Source organism: Papilio xuthus, unplaced genomic scaffold (genome assembly GCF_000836235.2).
Source record: "Papilio xuthus unplaced genomic scaffold, Pxut_1.1 DF829567.1, whole genome shotgun sequence".
Lineage (NCBI taxonomy): Eukaryota > Metazoa > Arthropoda > Insecta > Lepidoptera > Papilionidae > Papilio > Papilio xuthus.
This window is the reverse complement of record NW_013529082.1, coordinates 972,291-995,014: the sequence shown is the minus strand read 5'-3', so window position 1 is coordinate 995,014 and position 22,724 is coordinate 972,291. Positions and strand designations below refer to the sequence as shown.

Sequence of the window (22,724 nt, the reverse complement as noted above, 5' to 3'; positions counted from 1 at the left end):
GCCCCCGCCCCCGCCTCGCCCCCCGCCGCCGCGCAACCTCCAGCACTCGGGGAACAACATGCTTACAATGGATACGCTGCTTCTTGTGACGGTAAGTCGTCACTTTAAGATTAGTTCCGCAAAATATGTAACTGGATACGTAGGGAACGCGCTGATGACCTTGGACCACGAAGTATTTGAAAAATCGTATCTTTAATGGCTGTACAAATGTATTTTCTTATTTTTTAGGCACACCTTCGCCAGTTCCCAGTGAACTCGAAGTGTCTAGCGGCATGTCTACGCAGAGCCTCTTCCCGGCGCACAAGTTAAGTGACGCCAACAAGGAGCCTTGGGAGTAACCTGAATATTGATTGTTTACTGTTAGTTAGCCTTTTTAAATATTTTATTGAGATATTTTAATTGCTTGTTTGAAACTCTTCAATTATTTTTTGAAAGATGATTATTTAAATTAGGAAAAGATACTGAAAAGATGATTTTTAATGAATGTCTTTGTGATTATTTTGCGTATATTTTTAAATTAAGATGATTCTTAAAATGAAGTATTGTAATATTTTAAATTTCTGTAAGATTTTTAAATCGTTTTATAAGCTTGCTTACGATGGCCTTTCAAAATGTATAATCGGATTTTTTTAAGTTTGTTTTTAAAACGACCAATTATTGTATCGAATCTTTTTTATATCCATATTTTAATGTTTTAAATAAATTAAAAATGGGATAACTCTTTTAAAATCAAATTAACTTCACGAACCTTGTAAAAGTTTGGTACTTGACAGAAAATTATATATTGAAATGTTGATTTGACTCTTGTAAAAATTATATAAATGCTAAATAAAAACTCTAAAATGCATATCTTTTTGTTTAATTAAACCTTACCTTCAAAACTGTTGCATAAATCTCGTAGAAGTCCGCGCGACATAAAAATAATTTCTGTATTTATGCCAACTTTCAGCTTCATGCATCTGTGCTGAAGACACCTTCCAACAACCATCCATCCAATTCATAACATCGAAACATTCAATTTATAATGTATGTAAAAGTAAATCTGCGACTTTTTTTTACGTAAACGAAGTCACGGTCAAAAGCTAGCTTAACAACTTTAACAATGGTAGAGCCCGCTTTAACATCTTCGCACGAATTGTCCCGGCTCGCCCGGTGAAATACCACGACCACACAGAAGACACGCGTCAAGTGGAAGCAATTCCGCGTACAGTCTGATGAGTGCGTCCCGGAGGCCTAATTTAGTCCTCTTTCCCTTCTTACCCTTTTTCTTATAAGGAAATGATGGGAAGTGGAAGTGGACTTTCCGGATGAGAGGATGCATGGAAATTTTTTCTTTCTGTGCTTCCTCTCCTCCGTCGATTAAAGGTAGGCAACGCATATCCAATTGCCTATGTCTATGGGCAACGGTCACTTCAGTGATTTTACGTGGCCGCTCGCTCGTTTGCCACCTTATGATATAAAAAAAAAGCTCCAGACGTATCTGAGGGGTTCAGACAAAATGCATTCTTTTAGAAGCGGTTCCATAGCGAACTTCCAAATTATATGGAACTGTTTCGCCTTGCGCTTGACAGAACCAAATATTCCAAGTTAGCGGCCAACCTTCAAGACTGAAGAGGCACTAGAAGAAGAAGACGCGCGAGAATCACGTGACTTATGGAATCGCTTCAGAGCGAATGCACCAACATCTTAAAAAATCTGTTTGTTTTAGGAACGTAAATAAAATACTTGATGTAATTGTAAAAATTTATTTAATTTCTCTTACTTTCAAAGTGTATACCTCAAGGAGGTAGGTAGAGAACTACAATTATCTACTTATCTACCGAAAAGGTAACAAGCGGTGTCTTTAAAAAGCTATATTCGATAGAGATCGCGTTTATTTTCTATAAAAAAAAAACTATCCGGTTTTCGAATAGGAAAATGTAAAACGTAGGAAACATAGCCAAAATATTCACCAAACAAATTAACACAAATAAAAATGGCGATTTAAAAAAACAATAATAAACTCTGCATATTTAAAAGGCGACTTAATATTTCGCAACATAAGCCATAAAATTGTGTATAAAACAAGCGCCGTTTTGAAACGGAGCTCGACAACTTTTTTTTTATTATTTCTTATTTTTATAGTAATTTTTTATATATCAAGGTCATTGAGGTGCACAGTTTTAAACTCTACAAGTGAGCATCATCTTTACATCTCTTTTCTACGCTTAATTGTGAATGAATATAAATAAAATGCAAAATAATTTATTTCTCTAAGTAAAACATTTTTTTAAAAACGATACAAATAATTTTGAAATGTTACAATTAACGAGAGCGTCGGTGGCTCAGTGGTCAAGCACTTGACTTGCAATCTACAGGTCCTGGGTTCGAATCCCGCCATGTACCAATGTATTTTTCGATTTCCGATTTACATATGTACATTTATCCGACATTCTTACAGTAAAGGAAAACATCGTGATGCAACCTGCACATATCTGAGAAGAAATTCAAAGATATGTGTGAAGTCAACCCGCACTGGTCCAGCGTGGTTGACTATGGCCTAATCACCTTGAACTTAGGGTAGGCTCCGAGCCCTCAGTGGGGACGTATAGTGAGCTGATGACGATGTTACAATTAAAATATTTTATATATTGAGAGCTTTCACTGGTTTAAATACATACATATAACTATATACAATTCTATTTACAATCAAATCAAGTAATTTCTTGCAATAGTTCTATTTCATCGTTGAAGTATGCGTCTTTCCCTGGGTACAGTATAGCGGCGAGGCGCGGGAGGTGCTTCGCCCCGGGTGCTCTGCCCCACGAGGCCGCCTCCGCCTGTCCTGGAGGCAGCGCGCTGCAGCTCGACTCGTACGCCTGCGCCAGCTCCACTGATGAGGGGTCGAGGATACAAAGCGCAAGACGGCATAGGAGACGGATTCTACGAACAACACAACAACAGGAATAAATATAATATAATACAATAATTTTACTTTCCCTTGATCTTTTTAAATAGCATTTTCTTCGCTTTTCATAAATATTTCTCAGTTACACTTTTAAGTAATCTCATATCGAGGGATCGCAGAAACAAGCCATCGGCCATTTTGTAGTGGTGGCCATCTTGGATTTATAATTTTTAAATGAGAGTTTTTACTTCATTCCTACTAAAACGCGCCAGTTGACATTACGTGATAGTTAATTCTATCTATATTATTAGTTCGAATCTACAACACCGTTATAAACAGATATCATCAGCGCCAAAATGTCAAAAATCAAATATGCACAAAATATTACGTCTTGTAGCCGGTCCATTTATAGAGATTGACTAAAAAAGGACAAATTAACAAGAATGAGTGAATTAAAAGACACAACAAATATAAACTAACCTGACAGTGTGCGTGTCGTGTTGCATAGCAACAAGCTGCAGTATAGAGCGGCGCGGCTCCGCGGCCCAGCGCACGACCGCACCGCGCGCCAGCTCCGCGCACTCTGACACAGCGGCACTGACAGCTGTCACTCGCCGCGACTGCAGCGCCGCGCGGCACAACACGCACACCCATACTGCCGTTATCGGCTCATCGTCACTTCTACACAAACATACATACATTTTAAAAAAACAAATACAGATATTAACGGTCGTTCTATGTTGTCTTTTATAGGATACTAGCTGTCACCCGCGACTCCTACCGCGCGGGATTTAAAAATAGTTGTAAGCTGATTTTCAGACTTACTATATCCCTACAGAATATACATATGAGTCAATATAAGTCTATGCAAATCAATAAGAATCATAACATTCATCCATCCATCCATCCAAACATTCACATTTATAATATAATATTAGTAAGAAGTAATATTGAAATTGAAGTAGAAATAACAACAATAATTTGAATATATACAATAATTAAATATACTTAAAGTAACATACGGTGTAAGATTTAAGGCGAGGAGTGCTCGCAGCAAGTCTTGCGGCGGAAGCGTGTCTCGGGGCAGCAGCGCGTACGCCGCGTGCCAGCCGCGTCGTGCCCCCGCCGCCGCCGCCGCGCCCGCACCCCATGCACACCCGCAGAGCCGCGCACGCAACGTGCTCCAACCACCACCCTCACAACCTGATAATACATCGCTAAGATAGTATCATCATTATTATTCATCATCAGCTCACTATACGTCCCCACCGAGGGGCTTGGAGTAATAATGTCTAAGAGTACGTAAGTTAACCTGATAGTGTCATATGAGTGCTAGAGATGGTGTCAGCGAGTGGCACGAAGTATTCGAGTGCAGTGAGAGTGGCGGCCGCACTCGCCGCAGCCAGCCGCAGTCTCGCACCACACTCCCGCACCCATTGCTGCCACACCTACATATTTTTATTATATACTAGCTGTCGCCCGCGACTCCGTCCGTGCGCTATTAGAAAGAAACATAATTGAAAGCCTATGTGTTCTTTCACATTATGTTCTATATGTATGCCGAATTTGATTTGAGATTCATTGAGGCCTTCTTAAGATACCTTCAAACAAACATCCATCTAAACATTCGCATTTACAATATTAGTAAGACTAACTTTTGACCGCAACTTCGTCTGCATAGAATTAAATAAAGAGTGAACAGTATCTCATGGGTTATTCTAAAAAGTTGTGTCCGGTTTTGTATGGTTGTCGGTATCACGAATCATGAAATAAGTTAGTTATTTTGAGAAAAGTAGTCTTAGGTACAGGCAGGGCAGCTGCTGCTGCAGGCTCCAGGCACATGATGACGAGGGCGCGACTCAGCAGCTCCTCTATCTCACCCGCAGACCCCTCAATCTGTGGCGCTGCACAACAATTCACATAACAAAATTATTCCAATTGTAACAAACTATTGGCAGCTAGGTGTCGCCCTCAACTCTGTTCGCACGGGATTCAGAACACTTAATCAGCATCCTATGTGTTCTTCCAGACTATGCAAAATTTATGCAGCCATTCTGGAGACCTTCTCAAAAACATCCATCCATTCAAACATTCACATTTATAATATTAGTAAGAAGTAAGTTAACGTCTAAATACCACTAAAATACACATTACTAATAAACTTAAAGAATGAATATCAATACATCGATGTTCACTGTAACAAAGTATCATGTTATGGCGCACGTGTTGTAGTTACCGAGGTCAGTGAGCACTCGCAGCATGTTGTGTGCGTGCGCGTGCGCGTGGTGTGCGAGAGTGGGCGTGGCGGCGGCGCGCACGCACTGCGACACGCTGCGGGCACGTCGCGCACGCACATCCACTACGCACTCACCTCTCTCACCTACTATTACTAGTTGACTCGCGCATAGTAGTAACCTGAGTTTCAAAATATTTTTATAATAATGTATTGAAAAATCACACAAATAATACATATTTCAATAAGAGCTTCGCTAGTTGAAAAATAAATTATTTACCGTGGGTTTCCAAAACCAATATCACTGTTTCAAATATATTGTTATCTCTATTTTGTGAAAGATAATGATAGAGATGACGATATGTTTTATACAGATATTTTGGTCTCGGAAATTCAGGGTTAATTTATAATCTACGATATATATTAGCTTTTTTAAAAACGACTTATTTTAAATGCATTGACGGTAAATAGTATAAATAAATATAATTATACCTAAATTGCATTGTCTCGTGGTAAGGGACGGCAGGATTGTGAAAGTCGACAAAGAACTGCTCGAAGGCCGCGTCCAGCGCAGCATCTGGCAGCCGCTGCCATGGCAACAGCGCTGCTTCTTCCAACACCTAACAAATTATCATCATTAAATACCAAAATCCGCGATCTTCGGGTAGATTACTCGATTTTCCATATTCAAAACTTGTTACGACACATACGAGGATCTTACTAATATTATAAATGTGAATATTTGGATGTATGTATGGATGTTTGTTAGAAGATATCTCCATAATGGCTTCATAGATCTTGCTGAAACTTGGCATAGATGTAGAACATAGTCTGGAAGAGCATATAGGCTACTAATTAAGTTTATTTTAGGCGACTGTAAGTCAAGTTAAGGCATTAACTTACTGGTTTATGGATCTTTGTTTATTGAACCAGGATCTAGTATATAAAAGCAATTTCCTATAGATTAATTAAAAGAAAGTTGTATATAACCTGTGTGTCAAGATGAAGGTGCGGGGAGCAGAAGAGGGACAGTAGCGCGGCGAGGTGGGGGGCGAGGCGTGTGTCATGCACGCCGCGCAGCCAGCTCTCTGCGCCCGCGCATCTCCACCGCGCTCCACACCATGACACTATCTCTCTGTCACTGCTGCGACTTATCTGGAAACATATTTTACTTCCTACTAATCCTATTAATATAATTGAGAATGTTTGGATGGATGGATGGATGGATGTTTGAAGGTATCTCCGGAACAACTGAAGAAATTGGCTCATATGACATAGTCTGGAAGAACACATAGGCTACTAATTAAGTTATTTTTTTTATTCAGCGCGAATATAATCCCGGGCGGCTCTAGTACATTATAAATGCCAATGTTTGGATGTATGGATGGATGAATCTTAGAAGGTGTTACACTTACAACATTGGTTATGAAAATATGTTCGACCTTAAAACCTTTAATTATGTTTAAAGTACTTTATACAGTATATTTTTTGTTTTTTTTTTATTACAATTGTGGTAACATTTTCAGATTAAAATCATATTCTTATTAAGATACAATTATATTATTAAAGTAGAAGAATTTTTAAATGTACTGTAGAATCTAAATAAGCAAAAGTCCAAGATTCTTTTCCCGCTTATAGACGCATCTCTATTACCTGTGACTCTCGCTTATGGAGGTCGCTATTCAAGAAGGGCCAGTGACTCAGTTATCTAGGTATATTACCTGCAGTGCTAACGACATACAAGAAGCATGCATCCAGTGGGCAGTGTTCCAGGGCAGTGGTTCCAGCGCGGCGAGCAGCGCAGACAGCGCGACGCGGCACGACTGCGAGGCACGCGCACCCGCCCCCACGTACGTGTGCACCGCCCACTGCCACACGTAACGTAGCACAAACTCATCGCTACCTGCACACATACTTTAGTAATTGAAATACACTGAGGAACGTTCAACACTAAGTTTGTCCTTTAGTTATTACTTGAAATAAATCTAATATTATAAATGGGAAAGTTTGGATGGATGGATGGATGTTCAACGGATCTTGATGAAATTTGGCACAAATGTAGAAAATAATCTGGAAGGAGACATAGCTTCATATTTTTTTTTATTAATTCTGCGCGGACGGAGCCGCGTGCAATAGCTGGTGTATACTAAATGGGATATACGAAATTGAATTTAACAAAAAACGATTTATTTAATTACTAGTTACTTTACTATCTGACCTGGACAGTCGTCTATAAGAAGTTGTAAAGTTTCTCTGAATCGTTGCAGCATGTCAGCGTGCGCGTGCGCGTGCTCGTGCGTGTCTTCCGCGTGTGTGACAGGCAACAGCGGGGGCGGAATCCCCGGCTGCACCCACGGCGACCACGCCTCACGCAACCCCGACCACACGAACCACGACACTAACATTTTACATTGTAAAGTTCAACAAGGATAACTGAACTGATGAGAGGCGCTGCTATCGCGGTTGCTTATCAGAAAATATATAAAACCTACTTAAACAAGGAAATGACATAAAATAAAAAAAAAAAAGAAATTACAGCTACAGTAGAAAAAGGGATCTTGTTATATTTTTTTGATGTTGACAGAGTGGTGCTAATGAGCTGTCATAATTTATTTTGACTTGCGTACACCAATTCAAGTAGACTTGTCGGTGTACAACACTAGCGATCATTCGCTGCTTCGCACTGGCTATTATTAAACATTTCAAAACAATTTCAAATATTTACTTAGTAGTTTTTGAGTTTATTTGTCACAAACATAAGATTCTTTTCTCTTTATTCAACTCTAGATGTTGACAATGCTTCTTTGAAACTAAATTTAGTCGTATTTAATATTTATGAGGAGAAAAGTCAATGTCTTAATTTTAAAGTTAGAGTTTCATGTAAGTAAACTGACCTTTTTCAGTATCACATCCCAACGCTACAATAGCAGGAGTGAAAGCCTGCTGCAACACCTGCAGTAGATCTGCGACATGAGGTGCGTACGGCACATACTTGTCAGTTTCTTCAGAGAGTAAAGTGCGCGTCTCCCACCAGATGCCGCCCAGCTGTCTTAGGAGATTACCTAACTGTCAACATATAAACATACTAAAAATAAACAAGTCTAGATTTGAAAAAGCTATTATCTAGTACAAATAATCAATTTGTATTGTTTTGTTATAATTTAATTAACTAGCTGTCGCCCGCTACACCGTCCGCGCGACTTTAAAGAAAAATAGACTGGAAGAACATATAGCCTACTCATTTTCCTAAATCTATGCCAAATTTCATCGAGATCTGATAATCCTTTCCGGAGATACCACCATACAAACATCCATCCATCCATTCATCCAATTAAACATTCGCGTTTATAATATTAATAAGATTTATCTCAAGAACCTTTTTTTATGAGTAAATCAAAAAACTTAAAATACTTATACAATAAAGCATGAAATATACAAGTATTGAGCAGTATACCTCGTAGTACGTAAGTGCGTGCGCGTGCGCAGCTGCGTGCGTGAGATGCGCGCACAGTGCGGGGGGCAGCGTGCCGCCCTCGCACCCCCGCGCGCCCCGCACCACCAGCTCGAACACCTCGCCCGCACCACACACCAAGCCTATGTGCACTCCTATTAACTAAAACAATAAATTACAATTATTATTCTATTATTATAACAGTTTTTTCTAATCTAGGCATACTATTATCTGGTTTTGCTGACCCATAAAGGAGATTATATGTTCATATTAACGGTCGCCCGCGACTCCGTCCGCCGCGGAATTAAAAAAAAAACATTATTAGTAGCCTACATGTTCTTTCATACTAAGTGCTAAGTATACTAAATTCCATCGAGATCCGTTAAGCCATTTTGGAGATACCTTCAAACATCCATCCATCTCAACATTCGCATTTACAAATAAATATATGGCTTGCCATTACATAACTTTGTGGGTGGGGGAAGTGGTCAAGGGGGCGTGTCTTACTTAGACATTCCTTTAACCAAGTACCCATAAATTGTGTTTCGTGCGACTTGTGTTCAATGTTTTGTGTGAGCTGATATTATATTTGTATACTGTACTTTTAGTTAAAATTCTACCTCAAGTAAAACATGGTGTTCGGGCTCCGGTGCGGGCCCCCAACGCTCCGCAGCCTGCACCAGGATATCCAACATCTTCTCTTTTTGTGCTGGATCTACTCTCTCAGCCCACGCGCCCATCTCAAACTATTGAAAAAAGAATAATGCACATTTTAACCAAAAAAAATCTTAGTGTTAATGTAAAAAAAAAATTACATAATAACATTTTATGATACCCGGGATAGATAGCTAAAAGCAGCAGGTATTGGCAGCGAGGCTGTGAGCACAGTCTCATATAGTTCAAGGAATGAGGCGTGGTCCAGGTGTCGCGGCTGTACGAGGGCGGAGCAGAGCGCGAGCGCCCCGCCCCCAGCCCCCGCCCACGCACGCAGCAGACGCCCACACGTGCCCGCATCACCGCACACCCACCGCTATATACAAAATTCAACTTTTAATACTCATTTTTATCCAAATACATGTTTTTATTATGTGTAGCATTTAATATAGATTAAAATTGTCTTTTACACTTTATCATTCTGATAATTTAAAAGACAACGATCTTAAAAACAGCGCGCAACCAAAATAATTGCTGGCAGGGCGCAGTTGTTTATTTCAAAGTTTTTGGATGTGCCAAAAAATAAATCAGACTTGCGCGAAGCCTGGACAGGTTGTTAGTAATTGTTAACAACACGTACCTCGGCAAGTTGTGTAACGAGGGAGTTGATAGCGTCTATGGCGGGCGGGAAGCATTGTGCAGCGGCGGCACTGCTCCCTGCGCGCTCAGCAACACGCACTGCAGTCTCCCGGCTGCGAACCACTCTACAACGACAGTCTCACTTTGAACTAGTAATAAAAAAGCCATGAAGACTGTATCCAAATAACATCCCAGGGAGAACACGAAACACATGGGAACAGGAGATATAAGGCAGGGGGGAAAGACACATAGTATAAATCGCAACCGTACTTTTCTATAAGTCGCGGAGAGAGAATGTATGGATAATATCGACATATAAAGGTTCATTTACATATAATACGGAATCGTACGAACAACGCTCGGCTAACTCTTTAGAGCGAGACAAACGTATATTCTGATACGTTTGTCTCGCTCTGAAGTCGAGTGTTCTTCGTACGTTTCCGTATTATATCTAAATGAACCTTAAGGGCCTTATTTGCCATTGGGCCGATTGAACGGTAGGCCGATTGGTCCAACGGAAAACACCCACTTACACTATTGTTATTGTTTGTTAATGTGATTTTACCTGACTAATGATTGAAGTGTGGCAGCAACTCGAGCTGTAGCAGGTCTGGGGCGAGCCAGTGCGCGTAAAGCGGCTAAAGCGCAGCGTCTGTTACCCATTGAATCACATGTTCAAAATTGCATACACTTTAATTTGAACGGCTTACTTTAGATATATTAACAAACCTATTTTGTTCGATTCCTTCTTCCGCACCTGTTGATATCACCCATTCGTATTTCTGTATTAAAAAAATTAAGATATTTTTTTAAAATTCTAATCTAGTAAATGTCCCGTTCAAATCAGTTCAGCCATTTGGACCAATATAACTACTCGGAATAAACGCTGCTTGCGGACATATAGACAGACAGACAAATTTAAAATTGGTTCCACGTTATATGTAAAGCATCACGTATACGTAATATTTTTTAAATTACACAGACAATCCGTTTTTATTAACTATATACATATATCCTTAGTGCTGCGCTGACAATAGCTTAATTGTTACTCAGGAACACTTTAGTACAGACTAGATGTCTTAATTAGTAGCCTATGTGCTCTTTCAAACTATGTTTTGCATTTGTGTCAAATTTCAGCAAGTTCCGTTGAGCCGTTCTGGAGATACCTTCAAACAAACATTCATCCATCTCAACATTCGCATTTATAATATTAGTAAAATAACTATATAGTACAAGATGACAAATAAACAGTTCCCTGATTTCGCTGAAACGGCGAAGTGGCTCCAAGTGAACGATTCTTTCAGTAGTACCTGTATTGCAATTTTCAAAGGTTTGCATGTGTCGTTGCCGCACCACCTGGTGTACGTGGGCAGGGGGCGGCGCACGCGCAGCGCACGCACCAGCTCCACCAGCTTGCTGTCTAACTGCGACACTTGCGACACCTCGCGACTCCAAACACTAACAACACAATTTTATAAACTAGCGATACAGCGGTAGCTACCTACCGCTGTATCGCTAGTTTATAAACTTCTAGACTAAAATACAATAATTAAAAATCACGATAAATATTACATTTATAGCTGTCGCCCGCGACTCCGTCCGCTTGAGATTCAAAAACAACTTAATTAATAATCTATGCGTTCTTCCAGATTATGTTCTACATCTATGCCATATTTCAGTGAGATTTATACAGCCGTACTGGAGATATCTTCTAACAAACATCCATCCATACATCCAAACATTTATGTTTATATTAGTAAGATGTGTTTATAGAAAGAGGATCTTTATCAATAATATAAAACTCGAAACAACTATTATTAGAACATGAAAAATGTAAAGAAACTTATGAATGAATAAAAGAAATATTGTAAATAAACAAAATAACCTTACTGAGCATCAGATTCCAAGGTCTTCAGATATTTGTCTATAAGGTTGAAGATGACGCGTGCGTCTGACAAATTATTGTCCTCTAATAAAGGCTTGATGTCCGGCACAGGGGACCTGCAAATAATTAAAACAATTTAATACAACTAGCTGTCGTCAGCGACTCATTATTAGTCTATGTGTTCTTCCAGACTATGTTCTACATCTATGCCAAATTTAAGCGAGATCCATTGAGCCGTTTAAGAGATACCTTCAAACATCCATCCATACAAAATGTCATAAAATGGTGATTAAAGTTTGTTTCAAAATGATGAGACAATTTATACAAAAATATAAAACTAGCTGTCGCCCGCGACTACGTCCGTGCGGAATGAAGAAAAATCGGTCAAGCCGTTTCGGAAAAATAACTAACATTGTGACACGAGAATTTTATATATAACATGTTGTTTATTTCAAAGTCAAGCACTTACAATGCCCTGGTCTCCTTTATTTGTAACAAAACGTGAATTGCCCGCTGCAGCGGTGTGGGTGGTGCAGAGGGCGGGGCGCGCGGTCGCGGGGGCGTGGCCGACACGAACCATCCGGGCAAAGAGTTCCTCCGCGCTGCATTCATACCCTAAACAAAACCTATGTTATTTCTTATACTCTAACAATAATCCCTTTTATAAATAAGAAAATTTTCTTATAAACTTATATGTTTTTCAAGACTATGTTCTATATGTATGACAAATTTCAACGAGATCCGTTTAGCTGTTCTAGAGATAGAGGCAGTAATAATAAATTCTACACATCCAAACTTTCGCATTTATAATATTAGTATGGATAAATAATTTGATTGAAGTAAAATAAAATTAAAAATAGTTTTAAAAAAAGTTAAAAAATGTACTAAAGTAAAAAAAAAATCATACACTAAGTTATTAAGTTAAGGTTCAAAGTAATATTTAAGTTATTGTAAAAATATAAATTACCTGATGTTGTATGAACCTGGCTATGTCTGCGTGGTGCGGCGCCGCGCGTGTCTTGTCTCCCTCCGACAACCACATCTTGTACTCACACAACATCCTACACATAACACATTAACCGTGGATTTCTGAGACCAAAATTTCTGTATAAAACATTATCATTGTCATTATCTTTAACAATATGTTTTAAACGGAGACTTTGGAACTCAGAAAACGACGGTTACTGACTCAATCCGTTAAGAACTAACTCCGTTAACGGAGTGCCTTAGTGTATATTTAGTATGAGAAATCTATACTAAGCTCGTTAAATAACTATTTTGGGTCAGATAAAAAGTTCTTTAAGCAGTCTTTTCTTTAAAAAAAATCTTAAATGTTTGATGTATGCATAGATATTTAAAAAATATGAATAAAACTCACTTAACTGCACCCAAATGATAACAGTGGAGATGAAACTTCTCTCTCGAAGCAGAAGATTCACTGACCCTTTCTTCTAATATCTCTTCTTCGGATGACTCACTCTCAGAATCTATTCTATATTCTTCTTCTATTAAATCATCGATTGTGATTGGTGCAAATAATTTTCCATCACTTTTTTTTGTATTATTCGTTTTTCTAGTATCACTGGTCGCTTGAATTTCTTCTGTTTGTGGATAGATTTGACTTTTTAATTGTTCGCTCTGTGTTTTATGATAGTCTATGGCATCTTGGAGACGTTTCTTTAGTTGGGACAGAACTCTGGACTTGATTATGCCACTGAAGAACAATGGACCCACTGGTATTGATGTAAGTTGTCTGAAATAAGACATTTTAATTTTTTTAAGAAGTATTAACCTATTATATAAAAATAAATCGCAAAATGTTTTGGTAAGGACATAACTCAAAAACGCCTGGACCAAAAAAAAAATTGGCCAATTTTTTTTAAATGTTCGTTGAAGTTCAAAGATGGTTTTTACGGCGAGAAAAATTCGAATAATTGCCGGGAAACCCTCTAGGAACCTTTCTTTTATCCCGCGCGGACGGAGTCGCGAGAGACAGCTAATCTTTAATACATTTGTGTGAGGGAACTTTTACTTATAGAAAAAAAAACTCCGGGGGAAAATACGAGTGATATGGTACTTTCATTAGAAGTTCACAGTCGAAACTTGTAAATTAAGAGATGACATCGTTTCATTTTCATTTAACTTTGAGGTTAAAGAAGCTATACTAGCTGTCGCCTGTGATTCCGTCCGCGAGGAATTAAAAATTATAATAACCTATGTTGTTCCAGACTGTGTTCCATATCTATGCTATATTTCAGCGAGATCTACGTAACCATTCTGGAGATATCTTCTAACAAACATCCATCTATCCATCCATCCAAACATTCGCATCTATGATGTTAGTAAAAAACACATTAAATTGGGTAAAAATGGTTTAAGTAACGTGTTACAGTATCAAATAACCCTTACCCTCCTATTAGTCGGGCAAAACTTACGGGTTAGAAGGCGGTCTCTGCAGATAGAGATGTAAGAAGAGTCGCCAGAGTGCGAGGTGTGCGTGGTGGTGGTGGGGGGCGGACAACACCGCGCTGGCTGTGCGGTACACCACCAGCTCGTCAGAACTTATGGTACAACCTATTTGCTGGAAAAGTATTACATGCAGTTCATACAGCCATCTCTCTCATTACATTTGAAAGAACAGAGACAACATAACACTTTGATATACTAAACACTTTCGATGCTACTGTGATTTTCACCAACTAAAGCTTACATGAACTTGGCACTGAATGTGTTAGGTTACTGATTTATCTTCATATCAAAATACGGTAAAAAAATATCATGTAATTACATACAATTTGAATCTATGCAATAATCATTTTATTAAATATTAAACATTAATAAATTTACTATAAATAATCTTATCAAACATATTTCTCTTACTCTGAGTACTAACCTTGAGTGCGTTATCAACGTGTACTTTATGTCCGTGCGCACGTTGTTGTGCGAGCGCGTCCGTAAGGCGGGGCCACATGTGTGCGGACAGCTCGTACTGCGCGTGCGCACCTCGCAGCGCCGCCTCGCACAGCAATGGTGCTACTGAAGCGTTACGCACCGCCTCGTCTAGGAATTCTTTGCAATTTTCACCCTAGACATTCAAAATATTAGAAAATGTTACTTCAGAATCCTTAACTACCGCACTTACCTTGGTTTTCTGAGGCCAAAATCTCAATTTAAAACATATTGCTGTCTTTGTTTTAATGATATGATTTTATACAGAGATTTTGGTCTCGGAAATTCATGGTTAGGGTTGTTAATTAGTCACCAAGAGTTATGCGTATGTATAATTCTCATTATTTATCAACACTAAAAGGATCACTTATGGACTATGAGTGTGGTATATAACTCCAACTGGCAGTAAGACTTTAATCGCATCCTAGTATCAATGCTAGGAGCGACTTAAACACACTCGAGAAATGAGAGTTACATTTTCAATAATAGACTTGATGAATCATTCTGTTTCACCTCTCTTATATGATTACCTGTAGCATGAGAGAGACCACAGTGTCTACAGCAGGCACGTCTTCCACAGCTCGCACTGCGGTGTCGAGCAGGGCGCGCGCGGCGCTCGGCAGTGAATGCGCCCACAGACCACGTAACCAAGGGTTTAGTATTCCAGGATTATGTGACCTGTACCACATTGTGATTACTTTTTGATACAGAAGACCGACGACCTTCAAGAGAAGACGAGCTATTCGCGCGAGGCTTCATACGTATGAAATTCCATTGATGATATTTCCATGATAACGAAGGCATTTACCATTGGCTGAAAATTGCCCTTACCATGGCAACTATCCATCTTTGCTGCTATTGGCTTGCAATTTTTGTATAGATAAAAAGTGAAAATTATTTATTAAAATATGTAGAATTGTTTACAAGTTAATTATAATAAAAATATAAGAATTAAGTTAAAAGAAATTTAACTTACTGCGAACTAAGTATTTCATTGAGTAGAGCCTTTTCTAACAGTTCTGCATTGTGGGGTCCGGCGCGACCGAACGCACGAGACATCAGAGACGGGCCGGAGCTCAGCAGTATACTCAATACTTCCGTGAATCTAAAATAAAGCCAATACATATATAAAATGCAACTAGAAAACGATATATTATATGTCCTATGATTTATTTTAATTGAAAACTTTAAGGCATTATTAGTTAGGATCATTTGTGGCAAATGGCGCGCTTTCGTTACCAAGTCTTGTGTCAGAATGATTAGTGAGGTGTCATGAACGTCGACATTTTAGTAAGGCTAGTGTTGTGCCAGTACACCGGCACACTGTCAGATTTTCTTCCTAACATAACTTACTCTGGTGTAAGCGCAACAGACTCTGGCGTGTGCTGCACAGCGCGCATCATGGCGACCAGGCAGCGCGCCGCCACGCCCGGCTGCGCCTTCGCCACGCCCACCAGCGCACGCACACCCATAGAGCATATCTGCAAATATTTACAAACATTACAGGACTGTGGGCTTGTATAAGTATCCTACCATAATCTTACTGTTGCAAACAAAACACGAAAATTTATTGAGAACTAGCTAAAGCCCGCGGCTCCGTCCTTGCGGAATTAAAAAAACTCACTAAGTAGCCTATGTGTTCTTTCAGACAATGTTCTATTTCTATGTCAAATTTAATTGAGATATGTCGGGCCTTTTTGGAGATAACTTCTAACATACATACATCCATCCATACACCAAACGTAAGAAATAAAATTACATAAAAGTGAAAGTGTTCTTACTAAAGGTACAGAATGACCCCAACTGGTGGCTAACAGTGCGAATGCAGTGGAGAACAAATCCTGAGGTTCTGTGTCGGGGGGCGGGGCGTCAAGCGACACCGCCCACTGCGCGCGGTGCACGTGTAGCCTCTCCAGCACAGACCACGCCCACTCGCGACCCTCTACGCCCATTCGGCGCAAGTACTCGCAAAGCCACGCCCCCATCGCCAGCTGCGTTTCCAGTGATACACCTCTGTGGATATTTAAATAATGAATCGACTAATAGATCTAAAGCATCGGTGACTCGGGGGTTAAGCACTTGAGTTGTAATCTGCAGGTCCTGGGTTTGAATCCCGCCATGTGTTTTTCGAATATTAATGTACGTGCATACATTTATCCGAAGTTCTTACAGTGAAGGAAAACATCGTGATGCACTTGCACATATCTGCGAAGTAATTCAAAGAAGTCAACCTGCACTGCCAGTGTGATGTGACTATGGCCTAGTCACTCCTAACTTGAGGTAGGTTCCAAATCCCTCAGTAGGGGACATGTAGTGAGCTGATGATGATGATGATACAAAATGTCTTACTGATGTGGGGTATACTCCATCTGCAGTAGAAGATGTTCAATAAGATGCGGACACTTCAGTGCCCAGTCCTCCAGCACACCCAGCACTTCCTCGGAGTACGGACGCCACTCTTGCACAGACAAGTAGCTGACTGCTGATGGATCTAGGGGTTCACCTATGCACACGGTTTTTTTATTTATTATTAGTAAGATTCAGACCATTTGCCATAATTATTGACATTTCGATCCACAAGTAAACAAAAGTCAAATTTAAAATTAAAATGATGCAATATTGTAAGAGAGTAAAGTTTTATAATTACGTTATAATAAGCATCTTTAGTGTGAATTTAGTAAAAATAGTTTGGATTGGATCCAATTAAAAACATAAAAAATATATATTTTGCAGTTAAAATTACCTTGATTCAAATCTGCCAGTACATGCAGACCGATGGCGTGAAGATAGGGATGTGCCGCGAGTATGCGAGGCAGAGACTCACGTGCGGCTACATCGCATGGCTGCCGACACCACTGGGGTTTACGCTTCACTGCTGTCTGTTCATTGACATACTTCACTGTCATTGGTATCATAGACACAGAGGGCGTGACTCAAAGCCCCTCCCCCAAAAAAAATCCAATTGAAATTAATAATACTTCTAATCCAGCAGCTTATTCTGATACAAGACTCAATGCAATTTAAATTATTTGCCGACCGCTACTTCTTGATCGCTGCATTCTTTTATAACAGTTTTTGACAAAGAAAACTGGAGTCCAAATCCCTTTTAATTCCCCTCCTACTTCTTCCCCATATCTGTCAATGCCATATGAAGTTAAGTGATTTGTCCGACCTGGCATAGGAACTGCAGCAGTATCCGAGCAAGTTCGTGGTCATCAGCGCGATCAATTCCCGCCTGCAGCAGAATACGGACGCGCACGTCGCACCGCACCACGCCCACGTCTACGTCGAGCGACGCGATGCGATACGCCCCTTTCTCTACATGACAAAAATTATATTTTTAAATGCATCCATACATTTCCGATTTACATATTATATGTACATTTGTCCGACGTTCTTACGGTGAAGGAAAACATCGTGATGCATCCTGCACATATCTGAGAAGAAATTCAAAGATATGTGTGAAGTCAACCCGCACTTGGCCAGCGTGGTTGACTATGGCCTTGTCACCCGTAACTTTGGGTAGGCTCCGAGCCCCTCAGTGGGGACGAATAGTGCTGAGTTGCTGTCAGTTCAGTCAGAAAATATAATAAAAACCTACTTAGACACAGAAAAGCACACAAGTCAAGAAAGCCACAGTCCGACGAGAAATTTTACATCACTATTCTGACAGGTTTGAATTAAGAAATAAAGACTCACCATGTAATGTGGCGATGAGACCGAAGCAGTAGTCTCTCGCGGTGGCATCGCTGAGCAGCGTTGCCGGTAGCTGGGTCAGCTCCTTACCCTGATGCAGAAGAACACCAGCCACGAACAACGCCTCCAATTCTGCCTGTACCCTCTCCGCAACCTCGGGGTTGTACACATACCTATACACAATTTTATTTTATACATTACTCTTAAATAAATAAAGCCAGGTACATATGTAACTTTAAGATCCGATTATAAATAAAACACAACTATTATTATGTTTCACATGAAAAAACGTGCAATATTTATCAAATGCTAATAATTTAGACCACACAACGGCCACGTGAATCCTCAGTGAATCTTAATCCATCCTACCTGGATCGTAGATGTAACGCGGCGACAAGTTGCAAAGCGCACGCGCACAACTCCGTTAGTTCCCGTTTCAAGCGTGCATAATGTGCGTGCACGTGCACAGCACGCTGCAGCACGGCCAGCAATGCGCGCGCACCGCACGTCGCTTTCAAGACGCCGTGCCCTCCGGAACCATCACCCCATTCATGCTCCTCCGTACTCTCTATGTCCTGAATGAGAAGTAAATTTCATTCTTTTTTTAACCCCCCACACGTCACAAATATAAATTAATCGTAGTGGCTAAGAAAGTGTTACATATCTCGTCGAGAAGGAAGAAGACGAGGAAAAGACTAATCTTGTTGCACCACCAGATGAAAAGAATCTGGCAGGAACTGGATACGTCGTTTTGGAAACCTCTACAAGTTAAAGAACTATAAAAAATACAATAACTCAACATAATACCCACCGATCTGTTGAAGAGCGCCATCTTGGCCAACAGTTGTCTCAGCGGCAGTGCCTGCAGCAGAGCCAGGGCGTCGCGTTCGCGCAGCAGCCCCTCCCCCACCGCGCTCCCCTCCCCACTCCTGCCTACCTCCTCCCAACTCTCCACCAGCTCTGGATACCGGAAAACATCGCATATTCTTTTCTACTATAACTACGGACCTCAATCCATAGAGGTTATTACAATCATAAACAAAATAGAAGTTATTCTATTTTGATGATCATCAATGCCATTTGTTTGTAATTTAACTAGTCAGATTACATACAAGCAGCGACATACACATCAAAAATAAGTTGTGTTTATATAAGATTCAAATATAAAAATTATAATATTATAGTGTACCTTCGGTGCATTCGACCGCAGTCTCCAGTCCTGGTCTGGCCAGCATCAGCTCAAGTAGTGCGATGGCCCGCGCCGCGCTGGACACGTCTGTCACTTGCACGCGCAACACTCGTGACGCCCAACGTACCGAACGATTTTGTCTGCATAATTATAGATACTATGTTTATATCTTACTAACATAATGTGAATGTTTGGATGTATGGCATTTGTTAGAAGGTATCTATAAAACAACTGAAAACTATTTGATATAGAACGCAGACTGGAAAAACACATAGGCTACTAATAAAGTTTTTTTTATTTCTGCGCGGACAGAGTCACGGGCGACAGCTAGTACTAGTATAACAAACACTTGTTGGTAGGAAGTTGTTTGAAGAAATATAAATAAAAAGTACATAAAACTTATAACATGTGATAAAATAAATTACACATGTTGTATATAGTTTACTAATAAGTAAATTTCCTTCTATGGCTTATATGTACAGTCAGCTACATTAATATGTATACACTTAAAAAAACTTCAAACACTAGTATGCTTTCGGTTTAAAAAATATTTATACACACCCTTACAAAAACTTCCTATGATTGTACATTATTGACGAATTCGGACATACAAATTTTTTAAACAGAAGACCTATTCAAGTATCCAAAAAATTTATAAATATATATATATGAAGCTGACTGTACATATGTCATTCAAATTACATCAGTACATATAACATACCTGAACAAATGGTGTATAAGAAATATCAAATGCCTTAAATCTCTGGTATAGAGTAACTTAGCAGCCAGAGCAACCACCCAGCGTTGTAAGGAAGCTGAGTACACTTCCGAAGCACCATCACTAAGCCGCAGAGCTTGCAGTAACAAGGAGAGAGCTTCACGTATTTCACCCATACCACTCTGTATTGTCATATACACCAACTCTTCTATCTTTAAAAACAAAGGTACAATTTTTTTTAAATAATTGATTTTGGCGAGGAATCTGTTATTTGATTGATTCATTCATATTTTTCTACAGATGCAATAGCCTATCAATATTGATTAGATTTAGCATGGATGTAGAACATAGTCAGGATGATCACATAGGTTAGTAATAAGTTTTTTCTTTCATTCCACGCGTTCAGAGTAGCGGGCGACAGCTAGTGCTTTATAAGAATATATAAATACTGACCTGGTAGTATGTCATTAAAGCTGTGTGCTGATGATGACAATAAGACTCTTGGACGTCTCGAGCCAACGCTTCTAATCTTAATCGAGCAGCCGGTATCTTGTCCGTTTGTAATGTAGCAGTTTCAAATGTGACTTGTACACTTACACTCTTCGCACACGATGGACAACATTCTGATGCAAATGCTCTCTCCTTTTCAATCTTCCATAGTTGTGATCTAGATTTTTCTTCCTGGATAAATCCCTGACTGATTGTAGTCCCTTCATGGTCCATAGCATTAAGAGATGATCTACAATAGATTTAGGTACATTATGTAATGTTGTTATAAGCAACAGATGGTCAGGGGTTAAGCATTCAACTTGTATTCTGCAGGTCCTGAGTTTGAATCCAGTCATGTACAAATGTGTTTACATATGTACATGTATCATGTTCTTACAATTAAGGAAAACATCGGGATATGACCTGCAAGAAATTTTAAAAGATATATATGTAAAGTCAAACCAACCCTTACCAGGCTAGAGTGGTTGACTATGGCCTAACCACCCCTAACTTAGAGTAGTAGGCTGCAAGCCCCTCAGTAGGGATGTATAGTGAGCTGATGATGATGATGTTATTTTATTATAATTTATAGCATGCTTGTTTCACACCTTGTTATTAAAAAAAAAATTACCTAAAAGATGAAAGTAAATCGACAAGTGGATGTTCTGGACCACTCACAGGACCAGCTTCAACAATAGCCTCTTCTTTCTCCGATATAGCTCTCACTTCAGATACTTCCGCACCTCCGAAAAGTCTTACAGCTTCTTCCAAAGGCATGCATTGTATTTTATGTTTAATTTCTTCAGTAATAATACACTGTGTATTAAAAGCAGAAGGTTTTGCTATACTATTTTCTTCCTCCTCAAAGATGGGAGCTGAAGGTATATCACTTTCATTTTGTGTGATTTCACTAGATAGACATGTAAATTCTTCAGTATCAATTTTGACATTACTAGTAGACACGGTTTGTTGTGTGCTTGATGGATTAATTTGTTCATATTCATCTTGAACATTTATTGGATCTTCCTTTTGTGCTATAAATTTATTCTCAGACTTTAAAGTTACTGTAGCTATTGTAGCAGAAAGTTCTGTGTTATCTTTCTCTGATGTTTTATGTTCCTCTTTTGTGTTTTTTTCTTCTTTTGTTTTCTCTTTAATGTTATCATCCTCCAATTCTTCCGGTACTGGTATATTTATGTTCTGTTTCTGTCTAGTTTTCTTTTTCTACAATTAAATATATGGTATATAATATAATTCATGAACAATAGTAAACATTGATTTTAATAAATAATTTTGTATGCGACGTATGTTATGTGACCTTTATAACATACTATATATAGGAAATAATTTTGGAGTAAGTAATATTTTAAACATGAAACACGACCCGTTTAACGTAAACTTAAGATATAAAAAAAGATTTAAGTTAAAATTTCGACATCAAAAGTAACAGTTAAAGTATTTTTTAACAATGTAATGTTGATGTAATTCATACATTGTAAATATATTTTGTACATCAATATAGTAGTGCGTATATTATTGGAACAAAGACTTTTTCGTATATTACGTACATCTTTTCGTTTTTCCTTGACCATAGTTGCCATTTTTACTCGATAAATAACATTTAGTTGTTTGGAATATGTACTTCACAATTTTTTCCTTTACAAACTGGTGCTGTTTCTAAACAAATCTGCACATAAAAAATCAAAACATTGTTGATATGATGAGACTTGGACTTGACGTTGACACCTGAAATCAATTTTGGCAGCTAATTTTTTTTTTAATTTTATGACCTGGTAACATAGACCTTTAGGTCATTTGACAGCTAATCCGCTGGAAAACCCAAAGAGTGTAATCGAGAAAATGCAATAAAATTTTCATAGAGTGTTTAAATTCTGTCAATGCTTTGTCGCGATTCCCGATTGTAAATCTGTTTT

General features: G+C 39.1%; 1 protein-coding gene across 1 annotated transcript; it reads right to left on the bottom strand.

The window, feature by feature from the left end:
- Positions 1 to 2,596: 2,596 nt before the first annotated feature.
- On the bottom strand, positions 2,597 to 22,539 carry LOC106117544 (uncharacterized). Its single transcript, XM_013311909.1, has 39 exons — positions 22,359 to 22,539; positions 21,422 to 22,014; positions 20,755 to 21,040; positions 20,305 to 20,513; positions 19,584 to 19,723; positions 19,206 to 19,354; positions 18,764 to 18,969; positions 18,398 to 18,567; positions 17,871 to 18,016; positions 17,442 to 17,577; positions 17,048 to 17,201; positions 16,480 to 16,711; positions 16,052 to 16,179; positions 15,675 to 15,803; positions 15,229 to 15,376; positions 14,643 to 14,834; positions 14,185 to 14,330; positions 13,128 to 13,502; positions 12,717 to 12,810; positions 12,219 to 12,364; positions 11,755 to 11,865; positions 11,175 to 11,322; positions 10,594 to 10,646; positions 10,430 to 10,516; positions 9,866 to 9,989; positions 9,407 to 9,601; positions 9,192 to 9,317; positions 8,575 to 8,733; positions 8,015 to 8,186; positions 7,339 to 7,518; positions 6,842 to 7,023; positions 6,111 to 6,275; positions 5,613 to 5,740; positions 5,124 to 5,302; positions 4,694 to 4,791; positions 4,200 to 4,335; positions 3,910 to 4,090; positions 3,368 to 3,568; positions 2,597 to 2,922 (listed from the first exon to the last, which is right to left on the bottom strand). Exons 1-39 carry the CDS (start codon positions 22,389 to 22,391, stop codon positions 2,694 to 2,696), a joined length of 6,666 nt encoding a protein of 2,221 aa, XP_013167363.1. The 5' UTR covers positions 22,392 to 22,539; the 3' UTR covers positions 2,597 to 2,693.
- Between the last annotated feature and the right edge of the window lie 185 nt (positions 22,540 to 22,724).

Coding starts and splice junctions, on each gene's coding strand:
- LOC106117544 (XM_013311909.1), bottom strand. CDS start 22,391: ATGGCAACTATGGTCAAGGAAAAACGAAAAGAT. Junction 16,712..17,047: donor ATGGAGTATACCCCACATCA/GTAAGACATTTT, acceptor AAATATCCACAG/AGGTGTATCACTGGAAACGC. Junction 15,804..16,051: donor TCTGTTGCGCTTACACCAGA/GTAAGTTATGTT, acceptor GCTTTATTTTAG/ATTCACGGAAGTATTGAGTA.